General features: G+C 36.3%; 1 protein-coding gene across 4 annotated transcripts in view; it reads left to right on the top strand.

The window, feature by feature from the left end:
* bcas3 (BCAS3 microtubule associated cell migration factor) overlaps positions 1-19118 on the top strand; it is a 386382-nt gene that overhangs the window by 78187 nt on the left and 289077 nt on the right. For all 4 annotated transcript variants that reach the window (XM_056473462.1, XM_056473465.1, XM_056473461.1 and 1 more), the window contains exons 14-15: positions 2858-2991; positions 10718-10982. In XM_056473462.1, the coding sequence (XP_056329437.1) occupies positions 2858-2991; positions 10718-10982 (399 nt within the window). The remainder of the gene's footprint in view (positions 1-2857; positions 2992-10717; positions 10983-19118) is intronic.

The raw sequence follows: 19118 nt of genomic DNA, 5'->3' as shown, positions 1-19118 counted from the left end.
TCCTTCAAGTAGTTGATTATTGTGTCATACAGTATATACTTAAAAAATGTACCTCAGCTATGCATAAAAAAAGTTTAGACATGTAATTTCCAGTTAAAAGTCATAAATTACTTTTCTCCCTCGAGAACGAGGTGTTATAAATAGGATGTGTCAAAAATTGCTTTAACATCTCAGGTTCCTAAAATTTTATGGCAGTTTACCAGCACGGAGAAGCTCTCTTTTTAATTTAGCTTCCCACAGGCTAACCAACTGACGCCTCTCCGCGAGGCCCTGTATTTCAACAAGGCCACAAAAGCCCCAGCGCTCGGTTTCCATTCTCCACTGGCTTTTGGAGAACAGAGTGTACCATCAGCAAACTTGTGTCCCAACAAGCTGGCCAAGCCTCATCTGTCAAAGCCAGGGTGAGCGCGAGAGCGGCAGGGCGGCGGGGTGAGAGAGAGGAAGCTCCCAGATAAACATACCGCAGCGCCTAAACTCCTAATCACTCTGCGCTTCCGTTTGTAGCCTCTATAATTAGAAGGCACTCTTTTCCATGTATTCCCAGTTGACGCAAATGCTTCTTGTGGCTTGGCACCTCATTTGGGGCGTGGGTTAGTTTATGGCCAGGCCGTAACTTGGTTTAGTCTTCTGATACAGCATAAATAGCTAACCGCTGTCTAATTCACTGGCCGACTCTGTTTTTCTTTTTCGTAGGCGCAATCTCAGCGTGACCCTTCCTTCACTGCCGCAGCACACACCCCTCCTTTGCTTCCTGCCTTACCACTCAATGAGATGGCAAAGCCACACCTAAAGCAGATCCTAAGTGTGAAAACGAAAATAACATTGACAGAAATAGGGCAGATGAGCTCATTTAGGACGACCACTGTTCCATTGTCACATCTGTGCGGGAGCTCGTCTGATCTTTCACCAGTGTCTTCCTTTTTAGATTTGTCAGACCACCCAATAAATGCTCGCCACAAATTAAACCCCTCTGTGAACTCGGCATTAGAGATTCAGCATTGGAAAATCACTAATTATTGTCATCTTAAATTACAGCAGCGAGATGGAGAGCCAGCGGCTAAATCCATCTTAATCGTAGTGTTGGAGAAACTTTCCAAAGCGGTAGTGACCAGGCTTTCATGTGTGTGGAAAATAGCCTGTAGAGCTGTCACACTGTTTTTAGGAATAAGTTGTATGCAGGGTTGCGTTGCCATGAAGTTTAGCTTCAGGTTTTTATATTCTGGTGTGGTTTAGTAAGTGTGTTGTTTACAGTAAAAGCTTATACTTTCTGTAGTTTCACTGACTTCAAATAAAAGTGGGAAAATGAGAGGCCCTGTCATCGGAGGTTCCACTTGGGTTCTCCTGCGGTTGTGTTTAAAACAGATCCACATATTGTCTGGCCCTAAAAGCCGAGGGATGATCTTGACCTGCAGTTAATTCTAGAACACTAATTGCAGTGGAACACAGTTGCCCTTTACATCCATGTAAACGTATCTAATGAAATTCTCAATGCTTGAAGGCAGTCTCGGTGCCATCGTTTTTTGACCCGCTTTTAAGTTTAACTTTAGAAATGATGCACTTACAGCAGGTATAATGTTTTGGTTGAAATAATGTTAGAGTTTGATAATCACTTCCACCAAGAGGAATAAATGAGAAATTGGACCTTTTTTTTTTTTTTTTTAATGTTTGTGTTTGTTGTTTCGCTGTAAATAGGGCCAGACGGAATCTGCAGATGTTTTTGCTGAGAAATTTGGTAAAAATATGCGGATTTCTACGGAATTATTTTGGGAGTAACATAACTAAAACCTTAATATGTGAAATAAAAAAGTATGTCTTTTTAACTTTTATTTAATGTTTAAAATGCAAATCCAGTTAGATTTCCTTTTATTTGGTAAGCAAAGCAAGTCTCTCATAAAATATCTCCACTAAAATATTACTGTAAAAATTGCATTGTAAATAAATCAGATGAACATTTTCATATTAGTCAATAATATTACTTTAATTAATTTAAAAACTGAATAAATATAGATTTGCACACATTTACTCAAGTAAATATACTGAATTAACGATGGGCTAAAAATCTGCGGAAATCTGCGTAATTCTGCGTGTGGGCCTAGCTATAATATTGTGAATCATGGATTTTGAGTATGTAATGATACAAATGATTAGATGAAAATGTATTTTTAATGTTTTGGACTGTTGCAATTTCCTTTCATTGACGTACAGTAGACATGAATAAGTAAATGATAATAATTGATATGTTATTTTTCCTGAGCAATGGAGATAATGCTTTTAATGGTGAAGGAAAATATTTCTTGTGTGGTTAATTACAGTATATTGAAATGAAAATGTGATGTTTTCGAGAAAAATTAGAAAATGTTTCGAGTTGCCGTCTAACTAATGACGTAATTTTAACTGTGGGATAAAAGGGTGGAGTGAAAGGGTTGTGTCACACACTGAGGAAGGCATTGTGCCGAAACGTCTGTTTCGCATCACCTAAGAATGTAAAATAAGGCTATACACAGTAATTATTTAATGAGTGCGAATTATGACCTTCTGAATAATATTATTGACTAGATTAATGCACCAAAAAATAAAAAACCGCGAGCGTGCAGGGAAAACTTCATTACTGAATGTTAAAATAATGTTTTGATGGTCCGTGTTGAAAGGTGATAAGATTATAAAAACTAAATAAATGGTAACATTTTCAATTCCTGAATATTTGCATACATTTTCCTTTCACTTCCTTTCGCAAACGTTTTTGCAATTATCCTAGTTCAAAATCTGAAAGCAGTCAGTGTAATAGTGAAATTATTCTCTGAAAAATGTATTAATTAACTACATAACTCTTTAAATGTCACTCTTTTCTGATGTACAGGTATGTTACTGGTGACCGCTGACACCCTTGGCCATGATTTCCACGTTTTCCAAATCTTGACTCACCCGTGGGCATCATCCCAGAGTGCGGTTCATCATCTATACACACTGCACAGAGGAGAGACTGAGGCTAAGGTAAGAATATATGTTACTTTCAGCACTGTCCTTTTATTCACGGTAATATGAGTGCGTACTCGGAAGCTTGTATCCTCCAAATGGACAGTGTGGGATATTAAGTCAAACTTCAAAGCTCCCCGTTTCATCCCTTGCTCACACACACATATGACCATACACTCACGCTATTTTCGGGGGAGTTATTGAGATGAAATATTGCCTTTCCTAAGTCTTTTAATCATTAGCATAATCATTTAAAGTCTTTGTGGGCCACCCACAACTGTTTACGGTTGCTTGTGCTTGTATGGCTCTGGAAATGTGCAATTTGAACATGCTTTTCATCGTCGGTGAATCCCTGCGTGTTATCTAAATACTGTCAAGAGACATGAGGCTTTGTACAGTTGAGCTCCAGAACACAGGCACTGTTGTCTCTGGATCTTTTATAGTGTGTAGGGATGTATAATAAGTGTGGATATGAACTCATTTGATTGATCTTAAACACAAGATATATGACCCCCTGCTACTGCACTATAGATCTAAAACGAGAGTGTAACTGTAGCTTAAACTCCTCTTGTTCTTCAGAAATAATGCATTTTAAAACTGCTATTTTATCCCAAACTTAACATTTTCTGTCATTACTAAACCTCATGTCATTGAATTAATTTTGATGCTTTTTGTAATATTTTGTGTTATTTAACATTTATAAGATATTTAACAAAACTGTTCAATACAAATGAAACGAAGAAAAAATAGTACAGAAAAAAAGATGACAGTACTCACATTTTTACAAAGCCAATGTCATGAATATATAGGATAAAAATAAAGATGAATTTACAAACTTAAAATGGTGAATTACTAAGAGTCTTAAGATAGGTCTCCCTGTGGTTTCAGTTTTTTTTCTATGAAGTTTCAAGACATAGTTGTTCCATTTGAATGACATAAAGCAACTCGTTCAGCAATCTATGATAACAGGGAACCTTTGGAAGTTTCCAATTAAGTAAGATCATCTCTTTAGCTGTAATGGACTTTTATACACATTTTATACACACTTTTATACACATATAGACTTATTAAACAACACACTTTACATGCTAATTTGCACATAACAGCTGCACATATAACATTGTATATAGTAATATACCTGTCCATACACTTGTCAATTTGTAAATTTGCATTCATTACTTACTTGTATTTTTTAAAATATATTTATTATCTGTTTTGTGTCCTGTCTCTGTAATCCTGTTGCACTGTAGAAGCTCTGTCACGAAAACAAATTCCTCGTTTGTGTGAACATACCTGGCAATAAAGCTCTTTCTGATTCTGATCATGCCAACCATCAGGGTTTGTTGTTGGGTTAATGAAAAGGTGTCCATTATATTACGATATCCAAAAATAGCCAACTTGTAATCAGATTGGATATTGGTTCTATGAGCACTGGAACATTCGAAAATGTTGTACCAAAACTCAAAAGGAACAGGACAAAACCAAAATAAATGTGCCAGAGTCCCTTCTGCCCCACCACATCTGCCACATTTAGGAGATTTTTTATGTTTTTATAAACCTATTAGAATGTTGATGGAATTTAAATGGAGGCTTGGGAATCTCAATTTGATCAAACATTTGTTTGTTTGTGTTCTAAAGATGAATGAAAGACTCATGGGTTAAGGGAAAGTAAATGATGACAGAAGTTTCCTGCAAAAGGAAAAGTTTAGTCTGTTCTTGACTTTCTTTACTTTGTTTTTATTAAATGTGCATCAGGGCTTTTCCATAGTTTCTCCTTTTTTTGTAGGTACATACGGTTTGCCCTCAGTGAAAAAAAAAAATGGATCATGGATCCACACAAAACATTTGTGCTCTCAGCAGTTAGTCTTTGCTTATTCTAAAACTTCCTCCCCTGTGACTCCCACATTCAGATTTCAACACTTTGGAATCCAAAGACCTGAAACTATTAGTGTTGCCAATGTGTTTTCAATCACCAAGGCTGCAAAAAAGAGAAAAGTTGCTAAAAATACCCCAGACAACTGGTGAGAGCTTAGATTGTGCTCCTGACCGGAGCTTTTACTCTTGCACCTTGAGGTCAAGCTTGGGTCTTGTAACACCTACAGTATCTTAGACTATGAGGTCATGGACTAGAGGACATTCCCACTGGGACAACATGGTTGCACTTGCGACTTTACACCACTTTCTCTTAAATCCCTGGAAACAGGCTGTTGGCAGTGCTGAATACAGCCTCCATGATTTTCCCTTTTCTGCCCAGCTCTATAAATTACAAACTAATGTTGTTATTTGAAACAGAATCGGGCGTTGAATTTTGCTTATCCAGTTAACCAGATGTTTGATTTTAGCATAGTAAAAGCACAATTACACCGTTATCTCTTATTATTTATTTTATTTTATTTTTATTGTATATCGTAATTTTTTTTGCATATTTTCATATATTTACACAGATACACACACTTGTAAATATTATATTATATATTCATTCATTCATTCATATTCATTCATTCATTTTCCGCCAACTTATCCAGCATATGTTTTTACGCAGCGGATGGCCTTCCAGCTGCAACCCATCACTGGGAAACATCCATACACATTCATTCACACACATGCACTACAGACAATTTACCTTACCCAAGTCACCTATAGCGCATGTCTTTGGAAACTGGAGCCCCCAGAGGAAACCCACACAAACACAGAGAGAACATGCAAACTCCACACAGAAATGCCAACTGATCCAGAAGAGGCTCGAACCAGCAACCTTCTTGCTTTGAGGCTGTCGTGCAACCCACTCTGCCACGATTCAAATAATAATCTTTACTTTTTTATTACTTGATTTGTTTTTCAATTAATACATTTTATTTGAAGTTAATTAGTCGTTAATTTCAGACAGTGGTCTCAACATATTTTTTCTCCGCTTTTTTGAAACAGTAGAAAACAGTCCAATCCCTTTAATTTGTATGCTTTTTATGTAACGTTACTCAGGTTGAATAGTTGAAGGGAACATCTAAGGACATGATCTGATTATTAGCGTCTGCCAAGCTTTGGTAATCTATCTGGGTGCTTTAAAGTTTAATTCACTTTTGTGATCTATTGGGTTATTGCACAAAACAGTTTGGGAAATAACTGCAGTGATTTAGTTTTCCTCTCTCCTAAATTCTGTTTCATCCATTTAGCCTTGCAGCTGTTCCACCACAATATCTCCTTCAGTTGGCAAATTGTGAGGTTTTATTTGCACAAGAAGAACTAATATTTATTCCGAAAGGACCTAGACCCTTACTTACTCAGCCAGTGTCATGTTTGGATACGCACGCAAACCTGATCTCTGCACTAGTTCAGACACACACACATACACACATCTCTCACAGTTGCACTGACATTCAATGTCTAAAAGCATGCCAGACATATTTCCCCCCAATTTAAATCCTTCATTACTTGACAAATATTAACACCACAGCGGAATAAAAATAAAAAACGTATTACTGTACTTATTATACGCCTGTGAGCGCCATACAGTTTTATGTCTATTACAAAGCCTTGTATTTTTTAACTCCTATTGAACTTTTTAATTGCGCCCATTTGAGTAATGTTTTCACAATTCACTTTGTCCCTTTACCCTTGAAATACACTCTAAGCCGGGTCAAAAATGGCTGGGTACTGGCCTGTGGGTGAAGTTTAAGTTCTTCTCTTTCCTGCTTCTTATACCGAAGGTGTGATTACCTTACCCGGGCCCTTCAGGCATGGCAGAGAGCGTGTAAAACATTCTCATTTTCCCTCCTCTGTGAGCACAGGGCCGAGGTGGCCCGCAGCTCCGCTGAGATGAGAAAGGTGGTTAATCTGTCACCGGCTCATGCCAGGTTTGCTGCCTGGCCACGAGCTGGCTTTGATCTGGCATTGTAAACAGCGCAAACTGCAGAAAGCAAGCACCCTCCAAGACGCATTATCTTGAGCTGAACAAATAAAAGGAGTGATAATGCCTCGTGGGCGGACGCAGCCACCCGGCCTTATCTGGCTGACTGTGCTTGTACTGACTCCCAGCCTGCTCCGGTCTGACCTTAGTGTGCGTGAAGGTAAATAGCCCACAAGTCTGCATTGCCCGAAGCCATACACTGCTTTAGCTGTTCCGCGCAGCACATGACTGACCAAACAGCTCATTTAATTTGTGTCTGATTAACCAATTTCAAGATTTCAGTCCTTGTCTTTGGACGCCCGAATCTTATTTTTACACCTCCAAGTGTAAATCAATGAAATGGCGTCGTCGACCCTGAACAGAATGTGGCCACTGTTCTATTCGGCGGCTCATTTCTGAGTTGAGACTGATCTGAGACAGATACTGCAGAATGACCCAGAATCAGACAGATCTCCAGACAGCTGCATTCCAGTAGCTGATGGCTATCCATAAAAAGTGCAGTAAAAAAGCCATTAGCTGAACCTTGCTGATGGCTGAGTGCTGTTTGGTAAAGCCCAGTGTAAGATTTCTGGACCATGTCTTGAGGAAGGTCCATCATCACTTTATAGACCTAGCATTAGTTCACACAGGTTCTTCTGTTCAAAAACGGCTAAGATAGAATTGTAACATGCTCTCTTATAAAACAATGCTCATGACGCAAGATGCTAAAAAACAGGTTGTCTAACTGACACATGCATGTATTAGATTAACATTTTCAAAATAGCATTGATTGAACATAAGGTTCATGTGATTATTAAATATATAGGAATCACCTTTAGGTAGTTTCAGGGTTTGTCTGTATTGAGTTTGTAAATACAAGAGAAGGTTATAAATTCAGGTATTTCGTGCCAATAAGGAGGATCTAGTGATCCTTTCCTTTAACTCTCCAACCCACAGTCTAACACCTCTTTTATTTTTTTCAACCATTCCGTAACTCATTCTAAGAGATTACATCTGTTTGTCTTTACCAGAATTGTTTCGAAAAAATGTCACTTACCAAAGAAAATTCCTACACAAGTCAGGTTGCATTCCTTAAAGTTAGCATGTTTATGCAAGCTATTGATCTTAATGTGAATGATTCATTCATCCATTCATCCATTATTTTTTTATATACAGTTAAAGTCAGAATTATGGTACTTAAAGGCTTATTTAAAGGCTTAACTAGGTTAATTGGGTTAACTAGGGCGGTTAGGGTAATTAGGCAAGTCATTGTATAACGATAGTTTGTTCTGTAGACAAATAATATATAACATAAAAATATATATAGTTTAAGGGGGCTTATAATTCTGACTTTAAAATGTTTTTTTAAATGACTTTTAAAATGCTTTTAAAAATTAAAAACTCCTTTTATTCTAGCCGAAATAAAGCAAATAAGTCTTTCTCCTGAAGAAAAAATATTATCGGAAATACTGTGAAAATGTCCTTGCTCTGTTACATATCATCTGCAAAATATTTAAAAGAGAAAAAAAATCAAAGGGGGGCTAATAATTCTGACTTCAACTGTATGTTTTGACCTGGTAATGTTTAATTGAGATATTGTAACTCTGATTGAAAGACTTCTGCTTTCATTAGTCATGTTTTTGTGGCTGGACCTGAAGTGGGCATCTCAATACATGCCAGGGCCAGTTGTGTTTCCACTGTTACATCTGAGGCATGCTTGGGCCTCGTTGGGGCTTCCTCTGGGCCAGCAGCCAGAGGTTTTTGGCTCGTCAATTACTAAAACTGGAGTAGCTGTAGTTTGATGAGTAGCCACAAACAACTACATAGTTCACTCATGTTTACAAATCAGACAATATTTTAAAATGAGTTCAGCTCAAAACAAACTTTTAGACACCAGCTTGGATCTAAAATAACCCAGATTGTGATATACTGTATGTAGGTTTGATGCTTGTGTGAGGCAGACATATATTTAGTGATTTATATACAGAAAATGCATATTATAAAAGCTATTTATGCTCGCAGTTGCCATAATAAATACACATTGTGCGTTTTTGAAAATTCCAGAGGCTATTCCATGTCACCATATTTTATCTGACCTTTCCTGGTGCCTTTATTGAATCTGAATTTCTGCATCCACAAAATGATTATTTATACTACTCATCGTATTACTTGTATAATGCACATAACTCTTTTTTTTAAGCTTTTTTGTAGCTTAAAATGAAATGATAACAGGTGGTCAAAACTAGGGATATCCTGATCCGATCACTTGATCAGAAATTGGGCTCGATCACGAAGTTTCAGACTCAATCGCACTCAGGTGTTATATGTAAATCTTCTCATTATTTTCTAACACATCTATACTGTAGTTATGCGGTGCCACAGAGTTAGACTACTTTCTTGACTTCACACAGAAACAACACGTCATGACATCACTTTGTTGTAGAGACGCTATTGGTTAAATGCCGGCAAAGTAGAAAAAGGAAGCAGCTTGAAGCGGAAAGCGCGAGTATGTCTGTGGTCCGGAGGTATTATAAAGTTGATAATGACAACATTGCCATAGCAAACTGTGAGATATGTAAACTTAAGATTGCCTGCCGGGTATTTTAAGTTGAGGTGCTATTTGCGTTTATAGTAGTTTTTTTTCTTACATTTACTGTTGCACTAAAGTCCAAAAGTGAAGAATTTATGTTATTTATTACATGATTGTTCAAGCTACCTCACAGAAGTGCTCTGTTTGTTAAAATAAGGTGAATGAAATAAAAATAAGGAACATCCTGGATCTGTTTCTTCAATCTTCTTTATTCTTTTTTTTTATGTATTACAAAAGTATCGGATTGGGTTTTGGTATCGGTAGATGCTCAGAATCAAATGACTCGAACTCAAGGGCAAAAAAGCCTGATCAGAACATCCCTAGTCAAAACTCCTAAGGTTGCATAATTTCATGGAACAATAATATAAATTATTATTCTTACCAAAGAAATATGCCTTAAAGATGTCTGAATTCTTTAATATTTTTTCTTAACCTATCCACTTATGGGCCTAACATCCTAATGGAGCGATTCCAGTGATCTAAATAAAGGAAAGCAGGGGTTTGAGTTTCAAAGCTATCTATTTAACATTTATGGCCAACATTCCTTTTTTCTTTTTAGTATAATATGTTGCAACTAAATGTGTGTCTCAGTACATAAAAGATCTGTCGCTTGGCCTGTCACTATAATCAATATATTGGCTTATCACACAATACATATTTTGGTGGTGCAAAATATATTGCCCACACATAAAAACTAATTCTAGCCACAGTTTAGCTAATTGCACAACCTTTCTATTTATATTGGAGTTGTCAGTGTCAGTATGGTTAAAAAACACTATAGTATTTACTATAAATTACTATAATATATTTTCATGTAGATGCCTAACTAAAAATAGGTCAGGTAGAAGATATTGCAGCCTTGGTTACTTTTTACCTTGCACTTTTTTGTTAACGTTTATTATTATTTATTTATTTAGGATATAAAATGACTACAATTAAATGAAATATTCTTAAAAATAAGATATGAGGTGTTCTTTGGAAGAGTGTACTTGCATTATGATGCTATTATATTGTCTTAAAATGACAATAATATTGTTTATTGCAATAAATTCTGGTGCAATATATCGTACAACAAAAAAATAGATAATGTGATAGGCCTATCTGTCACTGCTTTTGTGAAAATGTCAATATAAGCCTCTGAAATTTTTAGGAAAGGCGTTACTGTAATGCTTCTACTAGAAACGTACACTTAGAGATTATGATGTCTTTCAAATTCTAGCCAAGTAAAATCTGAAATCTTGTTTTGACATTCTGTTCTTTTACCATTCTAGGTGCAGGACATCTGCTTCAGCCATGACTGCCGCTGGGTGGTGATCAGTACTCTCCGTGGCACGTCTCATGTCTTTCCCATCAACCCCTACGGTGGTGCGCCATGTGCTCGCACCCACATGTCTCCCCGTGTGGTCAATCGCATGAGCCGTTTCCAGAAGAGTGCTGGACTGGAGGAGATAGAACAAGAGCTGAGCAGCAAACAGGGTGGCCGATGTAGCCCCATTCCCGGCCTCTCCAGTAGCCCATCTGGATCACCACTCCATGGTAGGCGAACACAGCAGTGCAGTCACGTTTAATTGGAGATATGTGTGAGGATGAAACAACACCTTCTTCAGATCTCATTTATATTCATGTTACAATAGAATGCTGATTGGTTTGAAAGTCATCTTATGTGCGAGTTGTGCTTCATATATTTGTATACTTTTGAGAATACAACCACAATATGATAATGTGACTACACATTTGCTTCAAAAGTACAATGCCCACATAAGAAGCTGACTTATAAGTCGGTAATCGTTAACCCCATGAACAATTCTAAATTCTTGTACTAAAAACATTCCAGACTGGAGAATCTGAATTGATTTCAGTAGAGTTTAAAGGCCAATTTACACCGCAGCGACAGATTGGCCAGCAGCAACAGACACTGTCAGGTTTTGTCGGATCAGTGCGTAGTCCCTGTTGCTATTGGTTGGTGCTTGTTTTAAACGTATTTGGTGACGATTGGTTACCATATTCTATTTATTTTCACTCAGCTCAAAATGCAACTCAGTTGAGTTTGAAATCCTGGCCATTAAGGGGTTAATCAAGTCACCCCAGCAGACCTTGTGATTGAGCCTGTTGACCTCTGTCACAACACTGTGATGTTTGTCAAACACTGTCCCTGGCTGCAAACACACTAACACTGACTACGTCTGACTGTTACGTACATACACACCCACCACACAGCACACACACACACACACTTCTCATCTGTGCTGATTGCCACAGGAGCTGGCAAGCCTGTCAGTGTTGTTTGCCCATCAGCACTCCTCACTCCACAAAGCAGAGGTCTGATTAATCAATACCCCGTACTTGCTGAAAGCCCCCTACTGGTACAAACACAGGAGACTCATGTCAGCTGCTACGTGTTTGCAAAACTTACCAAAAAGTTCAACGCAATCTTGCTGACTCCGTCACTTAAAGTCTTATATCAGTTGACTTGATACTGAAGCACATCACCTCAAAAAGTTTTTCACAAAGTTACTTTTGGCTTTAAAGTGCTATATAATGAAAATCTGCATATTCTGAGATTAAGCTGAATAATAAGTGTTCTTTGCAAATCTTAGTGGTCTCCTCCTTTGCCAGGGTGTCCGTGGGGTCTTAAAAGTATTAAAAGTTGATAAATCAATTATGAGAAAATTATGGCCCTTAAAAGGTATTAAAAAGTCTTAATCCAATTTTTACAAGCTCTTCAATTTTGTTCGTGTTGTCGAAAGTGTTTGACTCCAAAGCTCCTTTGTCCGGGTGATGTCAAGTAATTTGCGACAAACGCGGAAACGTGATGTGACGCTCTCCACATATAGCGAAACAATAGAGCAGGGCTATTCAATTGGCGGCCCACGAGGCAATTTGTCCCGGCCCTCCTAATAGTGTTTACCAAGACATCAAAAATAAATTTAGTTTAGTCGAAAAACAGGCGCTATATTTATGATGTGACGTGCGTCTGTTTAATACAGCACGAGCTGCAGTTGAAGGCTGCGCAGAGAGAGAGTCACCTGACATTAAGCGAGTGAGTGGCGTGAGCAGCCGAAAACATTTGGATACTTAAGCTTAAAGGCTTCTCAACGCTGCGTTTCTGTTGAATGAAACTGCTGCAACTAAACAAAGTTATGCCACCTGTCCGCTAGTTTAAAGTTCCGAGCTTATAGCTACACCAGTGCTAATATGCATGCACACTGTATTATAGCAGCGGGCCGTTCACAAATTACGCACAATTTCATTATTTCCAATATTAGAATATATGCCAATATGCATGCACAAGCAGAGTGATGTGCTCGCGCCTTTCAGATGAGAGTAGAAAATGTCTCACGCTGTAGCAGTGAGAGTTGTGCATGACTTTCAGTGCAATGTGAAAGATATGTTAGATGAATTATTACAAATGTTTTAAGTGATTATATATGTATGAACACAGATGATAACAACAGTTCATCTAAATACTTACCTGATATAAAGCTTAAATTTACATTAGACGTAAAAACCGTGAAGTCATGATTATTATTCAGAATAGATAATCATACAACCAAAATCTATAATCTTTGCATCCCTAATTATGCAGTTTAAAACATAACATATGAATGTGTCTTAATGTAGAAGAAGCCTACTTCAGCAATGCATTGCTTTTGTTGTGCTTTGAAATACAACATTTGAATGTTTGTTAAAAAACATTGTACAATGCAGTGATATTATGTAATTTCAAAATACAATATAGTAACATTTTAATGTAGAAGAATACAATGTGGGTGTCTTAAGGTGCAAAAATACAACAAATGGGCTCTTATATGCTGTTGTGTCATCACTTATATTGCAAGTCATATCTCTCCGGCCCCTCATTTGTGATGCTTTTCATGAACTGGCCCCCATGACAAATGAATTGAATTGCCCTGCCATAGAGCAAAACAGACGGCAAAAATGGGATAATGCAAGTTTGCACACTCCTGGTTGGAGAAAGACGAGCTGAAAACAACCTTGTAATTTATTCTTTCAAGGTTTGTTTCTTCCGAGCTTATGTAAGTTTTTTTTGCACAGTTGTGCTCCATTAATTTATTTAACTACAACTGTTTATTAGCAACTGTTTATTAAGTTAAAAGTTTGATACGGATTAGAACTTGAAGTGGTGACGAGGTCTTAAAATATTCTGAGAAGGTCTTCAAAAAGGTAATGAAATTTCCTTTAGGATCCCTGCATATACCCTTTTTGCGTATGTTCATTGAAAGTTTTAAATTGAAAAACAAGAAAGCTGTTAAATCAGTGTTTTTGAGTCCGGAAAAATGGGAAACTTCTTTTGAGCCATTTTAAGTCAGCATACTGTACATCTTGTTTGGGTTTTAGCCTTATTTTATCAGTAACTATGCCTGTTTAAAGGTGCCATATAATAAATATCTGAATATACTGAATATCTGAGGTATAGCTGAATAATAAGTGTTCTTTACATGGAAATGACATACTGTAAGCCTCAAACACCATTGTTTCCTCATTGTCATGTTAATCCTATAATTGTAAAATTGCAGTGAGAAACAGACTAATTATAAAAAAACTATTACCTTGCACACCGGATTATTATTATCCATGCTCCAGGAAATGTTTGTTTGACAGCAATGCTCCTAGTGAGATAACAAAATTGATATTTTGCCCTTATTTTTAAGTTTATCTAAGCTTTTATTAAACACACTATATATGTGGGACTTTTAATTTGAATAAGGGAGAAGCAGAAAGAGTGGATAAATGAGCTCTTGGTGAAGCAGGCAGCCATGCATGTTATTTGTTTACAGCTTGTCAGAATGCAAAATTCATTACATGCTGATTATACATTTCTTTAGCACCACCCCACAAAGAAGTATGCGGTCTGTTTAAATTTAAAGAGGCAGCACACATCAAAACTGCTTGAGTATAAGGGTTCAATGCACATCTATGCATCGTGTCATAGGGCCAGACAGAATCTACAGACATTTTTTGCTATTTCTGCTGAGAATTTTGTAAAAACTCTGCAGACTTATGCAGAGATTTGTGGAGTATAATAGCATAATGTATGAATTTAAAAAATAATACATTTTTAACTTTTATTTATTCTTTACAATGCAAATCCAATTAGGTCCACTTATTTGCTAGACAAAGCAAGTCTCTCCTATAATATACTGAAAGACAGAAAATATGACTTTACAAACTGTATTGTAAATAAATCATAGGAACATTTGAATATTACTATTATTATATTACAATAAAATTAGTGGAATGAATTAAAACTGAATAAATATACATTTACACACATTTACACAAGTAAATACATAGACTCAATGATGGGCTAAAAATCTGCAGATTTTTGCGCACACAGATCCTGTGTGGGGCTTCATATTACTTATCCCTTACTGTAATTTTTCTTGAGTGAAAAAACACTCATAAATTTGATATAGTTCTTCTGTTCATGCAGTAGTTGATATTAACTCTGTAATTTGTTCAGATATTTTTATGACCATTCCAAATATGGTCAAATGTGTTCTCTTTTATTCTAGTGGTAATTCCTCTGGTTATAAAAAAGCCTTTTTCTGCATGATTTTAGAAATCACCTAAGTCACCAGCTATTTAGATGTCAGAGAATGATTTAATAAATTCACTAAACGTCTAAGAAATTGCTTGATAAATTTACAATATTTTGGTCATACAAGAACATACAAGAATATCAAAATCTGTTTGAAAGGAGGGATAAATTTGGATAAATTATTTTGTAAGCTATATTCATTAATGCATTTCGAAGTCCATCTTGACAGTATATATCATGCTGTTATGTTTATCATTATAATCAGAGTGATTCGTTTTCTTTTGACCTTCTCCAACCAAATATTAAGATAATTTTTGTCTGGTTTCACTTTGAGCAAGTCTGTGACATCACATGGCCGGAATGCTTGGCGTCCAGTTTAAGTATGGCTACCAGCAGCCGTGAAAGTGGGCCTCAGAAGCCCTGTCGTAAATCAGACTCACTTTTCAAAGCCAGGCATTAGAAGCACCTGTCAACAATTAGTCCTATCAGCCTCAGTCCGATGAGCCACTTTGACAACGGGGTTCTGAGGTGACATTTTTTTGGGGCTGGGAACAGGATGGAGGAATCTAAGAAACAGAAGTCTGAGGCAGTTCAGATGCAACCTTGGACTGTCCGGATTTTATAACCTCAAGGCTCATTCCATAAGTCCTTAAGCCAAAAGATGGGAGGATAGCAGGATGTGGCTTCTGAATTAAGATGAAACGGTGTGGGGGAGAAAGGGAGACAAAGTGGTCTGCACTTTTCCGTAGTCCCTGAGGGCCTCTCCTATGGGCTCATATACTTGGATCTGGAATGCTTGAGCCGCTCACATATCCTGTCGGAGATGTTGCTTTATTTATTTATTTTGTTCAAGCTAGCCATTCATTTTTCATGAAACATTTCAGTGTTTGACATTTTACGTTAGACAATTGTAACATCTGCTTGAGACTTTTTAAACTAGAACCTTATTGTTATAATTAGTTTTTGCTATTGACATTTGCCTATTTTTTTTTCCCAATATTTATTTATTGAGGTTTTGCATTCACAATTTAAAGCAGTACATTACCCCTTCCCTATCACAACTACGGCATTGAAAGAAAAGAAAGAAAAAAAAAAAAAAAACTAAAAATAAAATATATATCATTCCAGACTTTCTGAGTTGACAGTGAGAAAACTATATTTGTTATATATTTGTACTGTATTTGTTCAGTCCGTATGTTATCATTTAAAGTGAGAGGCTTGGCAACATCTAAAAAAAGGAATGTACAAAAGGGGTGCATCTTAATACAAAATAAATAAATAAACAAATTAATAAATAAATTAATTAATTAATTAATAAAACAGGTCATATCACCTTGAATCACAAAAACCTTCCAGATATATCAAAGTTAACAGTGAGGCAATACATTGTCATATTTTTTTAGTCAATAAGTTATCATTTGACATGAAGGGCTCGGTAACATTTAAAGAGTACAAAATAGAAATAACGTAGAAAATAAATGAAATAAAAATAAAAGAAAAATAAATAAATACATTTATTGTAAAGGCCAGGGAGTTCTTCAAAGTATTTAATAAAAGGGGGCCATTTGTCTAGCAACTTGCATTTTGAGCCTCGAATCATGTATTTTATCTTTTCAAATTGAATGTAAGATATCACTTGATTTATACAGCCAGGGTGTGTTGAGGGGTCTACTCTTTTCCACTTAAATAATATTAAATGTCTTGCTATAGTGTTGTGAAAACAATAACCGAATGTATATCTTTACTGAGATCTATATTCTCAGGCACGACACCAAGAATGCCCATACAAAAGAATGTTTGTATGTTTCAGAAATCCTCTTCCAAAACTCTTCCAACATTTGCTATATTTAATTAACAAATTTCTTTAAATTTTTTTTTATTTTTTGTTGTTAGAATTATTTTTACTGATTTTTATTTATTTATTTTTTTTTGTAGAAACTGTAGAAATTCTGTAGAATTATTTTTCTGTATTCTAGGAAACAATTTTCTGACAATTCAAAAGAGAAATCTTTAAAAAGAAAATAAAAAGTATATAAAATTTTGGTAACACTTTACAATAAGGTTGAATTGGTTAATGCTAGGTAATGCATTTACTAACAGGAAAAAACAATGAACAATACATTTATTACAGCATTTGTTCATGTTTAGTTTCCGTTAGTTAATGGAAAAACAGTTGTTCATTGTTATTTATGTTAACTCACGGTACTTATTACAAACTAATGAAACCGTATTGTAAAGTGTGACCTAAATTCTTCCTCTTAACCAGTGGTTCCCAAAATGGGGGTCGGGACACCCCTGGAGGTCGCTTGGTAATTTCCAAACATTTCATTTATTTTATTAAACTAGTATAATTAACCCACTGAACAAAAAAATAATAATAGTGACATTAAAAATGGCAATAAAAAGCTATCAGCTTTTAGATTTATTATTATTATTATTTGTATTATTATTTTTTAAGACCCCTGGGGTGATTACGTTATATAAACATTAGCATCAGCAATAGCATCAGATGCAGCACATTGATTTTATGGCACCGGGTTAAATTTTCTGACACCTTTATGGCACTCTCTCACAGTATATTAAAATAAATTCTGGCCACAACTAAACATGGAGGATGGTCTCTGAGTGGCTTGTTGGTATTTATGCATCGTTGTGTGCAAGTTTTATATTGTTATAACCACCTCAGAGGATGTTGGGGGTCGCGAGTCACTGGTATTGTTATTTTGGGGGTCACGGGTTGAAAAGTTTGGGGACCCCTGCTCTAAACTTCTAGATCAACAGTGTATTTGTTTATTTTCTAATATAATGACAGCTAGATTCTTACAAATGCGTGTTTTTACTCTCTAGGAAACGGCATTTTGCATAATCTAAAAATCACCAAAATAGTTTTTTGTGGTTGTCACACTTTTGAATCCTTTTCCTCTGTGATTAGTTCAGACACAAAACGAGAAAAGGCTATCAGCACCACTTTCCGCTTGCTTTTCCGTTGGTTTTGTTCAGTTTTGGGTCCTTGAGCGTGAACGGAGGCGGCAGAAATAAATGATTGATAAGAAAAGCCGTGGCTCAGTAGCCACAACAGTAGATTCGCAATTGTCTCCTGTGACAACTCATTGATTTAGGGAAGGAACTAGAGAAGTACACATCCTTCAGAGCTGGCACTGTGTAAAAATAGAAACCACAATCGGGCTTTCTTCTCCCTCGGTTTAATTGTGGCGTTTTTGTCAGTCTATTTTAAGAGCTACATCCCCCTAGCCCTAGGTTCATGACATTGTCAGATAATTCAACAAGACTCTATTTGTTCAGTTCCAACAGACACTTAATTCATTCTTATAGGTGTTGCTTTCTAAGTTCTTTAGTTAGCCTATCTGTACCATCTGTCTTTTTTTTTTTGCATATGACTACTGCATTTCCAATTATGGGCCACACACTTCAGTTTTGGGAAACTTACTTTCAGAAAGGTGAAACAAATCTTTTTAAATATTAAGGTTTGCCACAAATAATGCATATGTGTAGTGAAAACTAAGTGAGAGTGTGCTTAATTTTTATTTGTCACAGTATCCACTAAGTAATTGATACTGTAATTAAATTACTTATTCACTGAAAAAGTAAAGTACAGGAATACTGTTCATTTATAGGTCATTTAATCACAGCTACTTATGGGCTTGCCTTCAATATTGTAAATAAATTCAGCAGTTCTTTATAAATCAGTTCAGGGAAGCATAATTCAATTCATGTTTATTTCTATAGCGCTTTTACAATGTAGATTGTACCAAAGCAGCTTAACATAGACTTTTTAGTAAATGGAAAATTAAATTTCACCGCAGCTTCACAAGCCCCAAACCAAGCAAGCCAGTGGTGACAGTGGCAAGGAACAAAATTTCACCAATTGATAAAAGTGAAGGAAAAAAACATTGAGAGAAACCAGGCTCAGTTGGGGATGACCATTTCTCCTCTGGCCAAACTTCCTGTGCAGAGCTGCAGTCTAGGCATCGAAGGCTGGAGAACGTCAGACGAATAGCTGAATAGTTTGATATACAGATAAAATATATGCAGCATAATTCTACTTTTCAACTAAAGAATGTTTCATTTATCAAGATGATTGCACGTGC

The sequence above is a fragment of the Danio aesculapii genome, chromosome 15, assembly GCF_903798145.1.
Source record: "Danio aesculapii chromosome 15, fDanAes4.1, whole genome shotgun sequence".
NCBI classification, from domain to species: Eukaryota; Metazoa; Chordata; class Actinopteri; order Cypriniformes; family Danionidae; genus Danio; species Danio aesculapii.
Note: the sequence above shows the minus strand (reverse complement) of the source record. Positions and strands in the feature narration are given on the sequence as shown.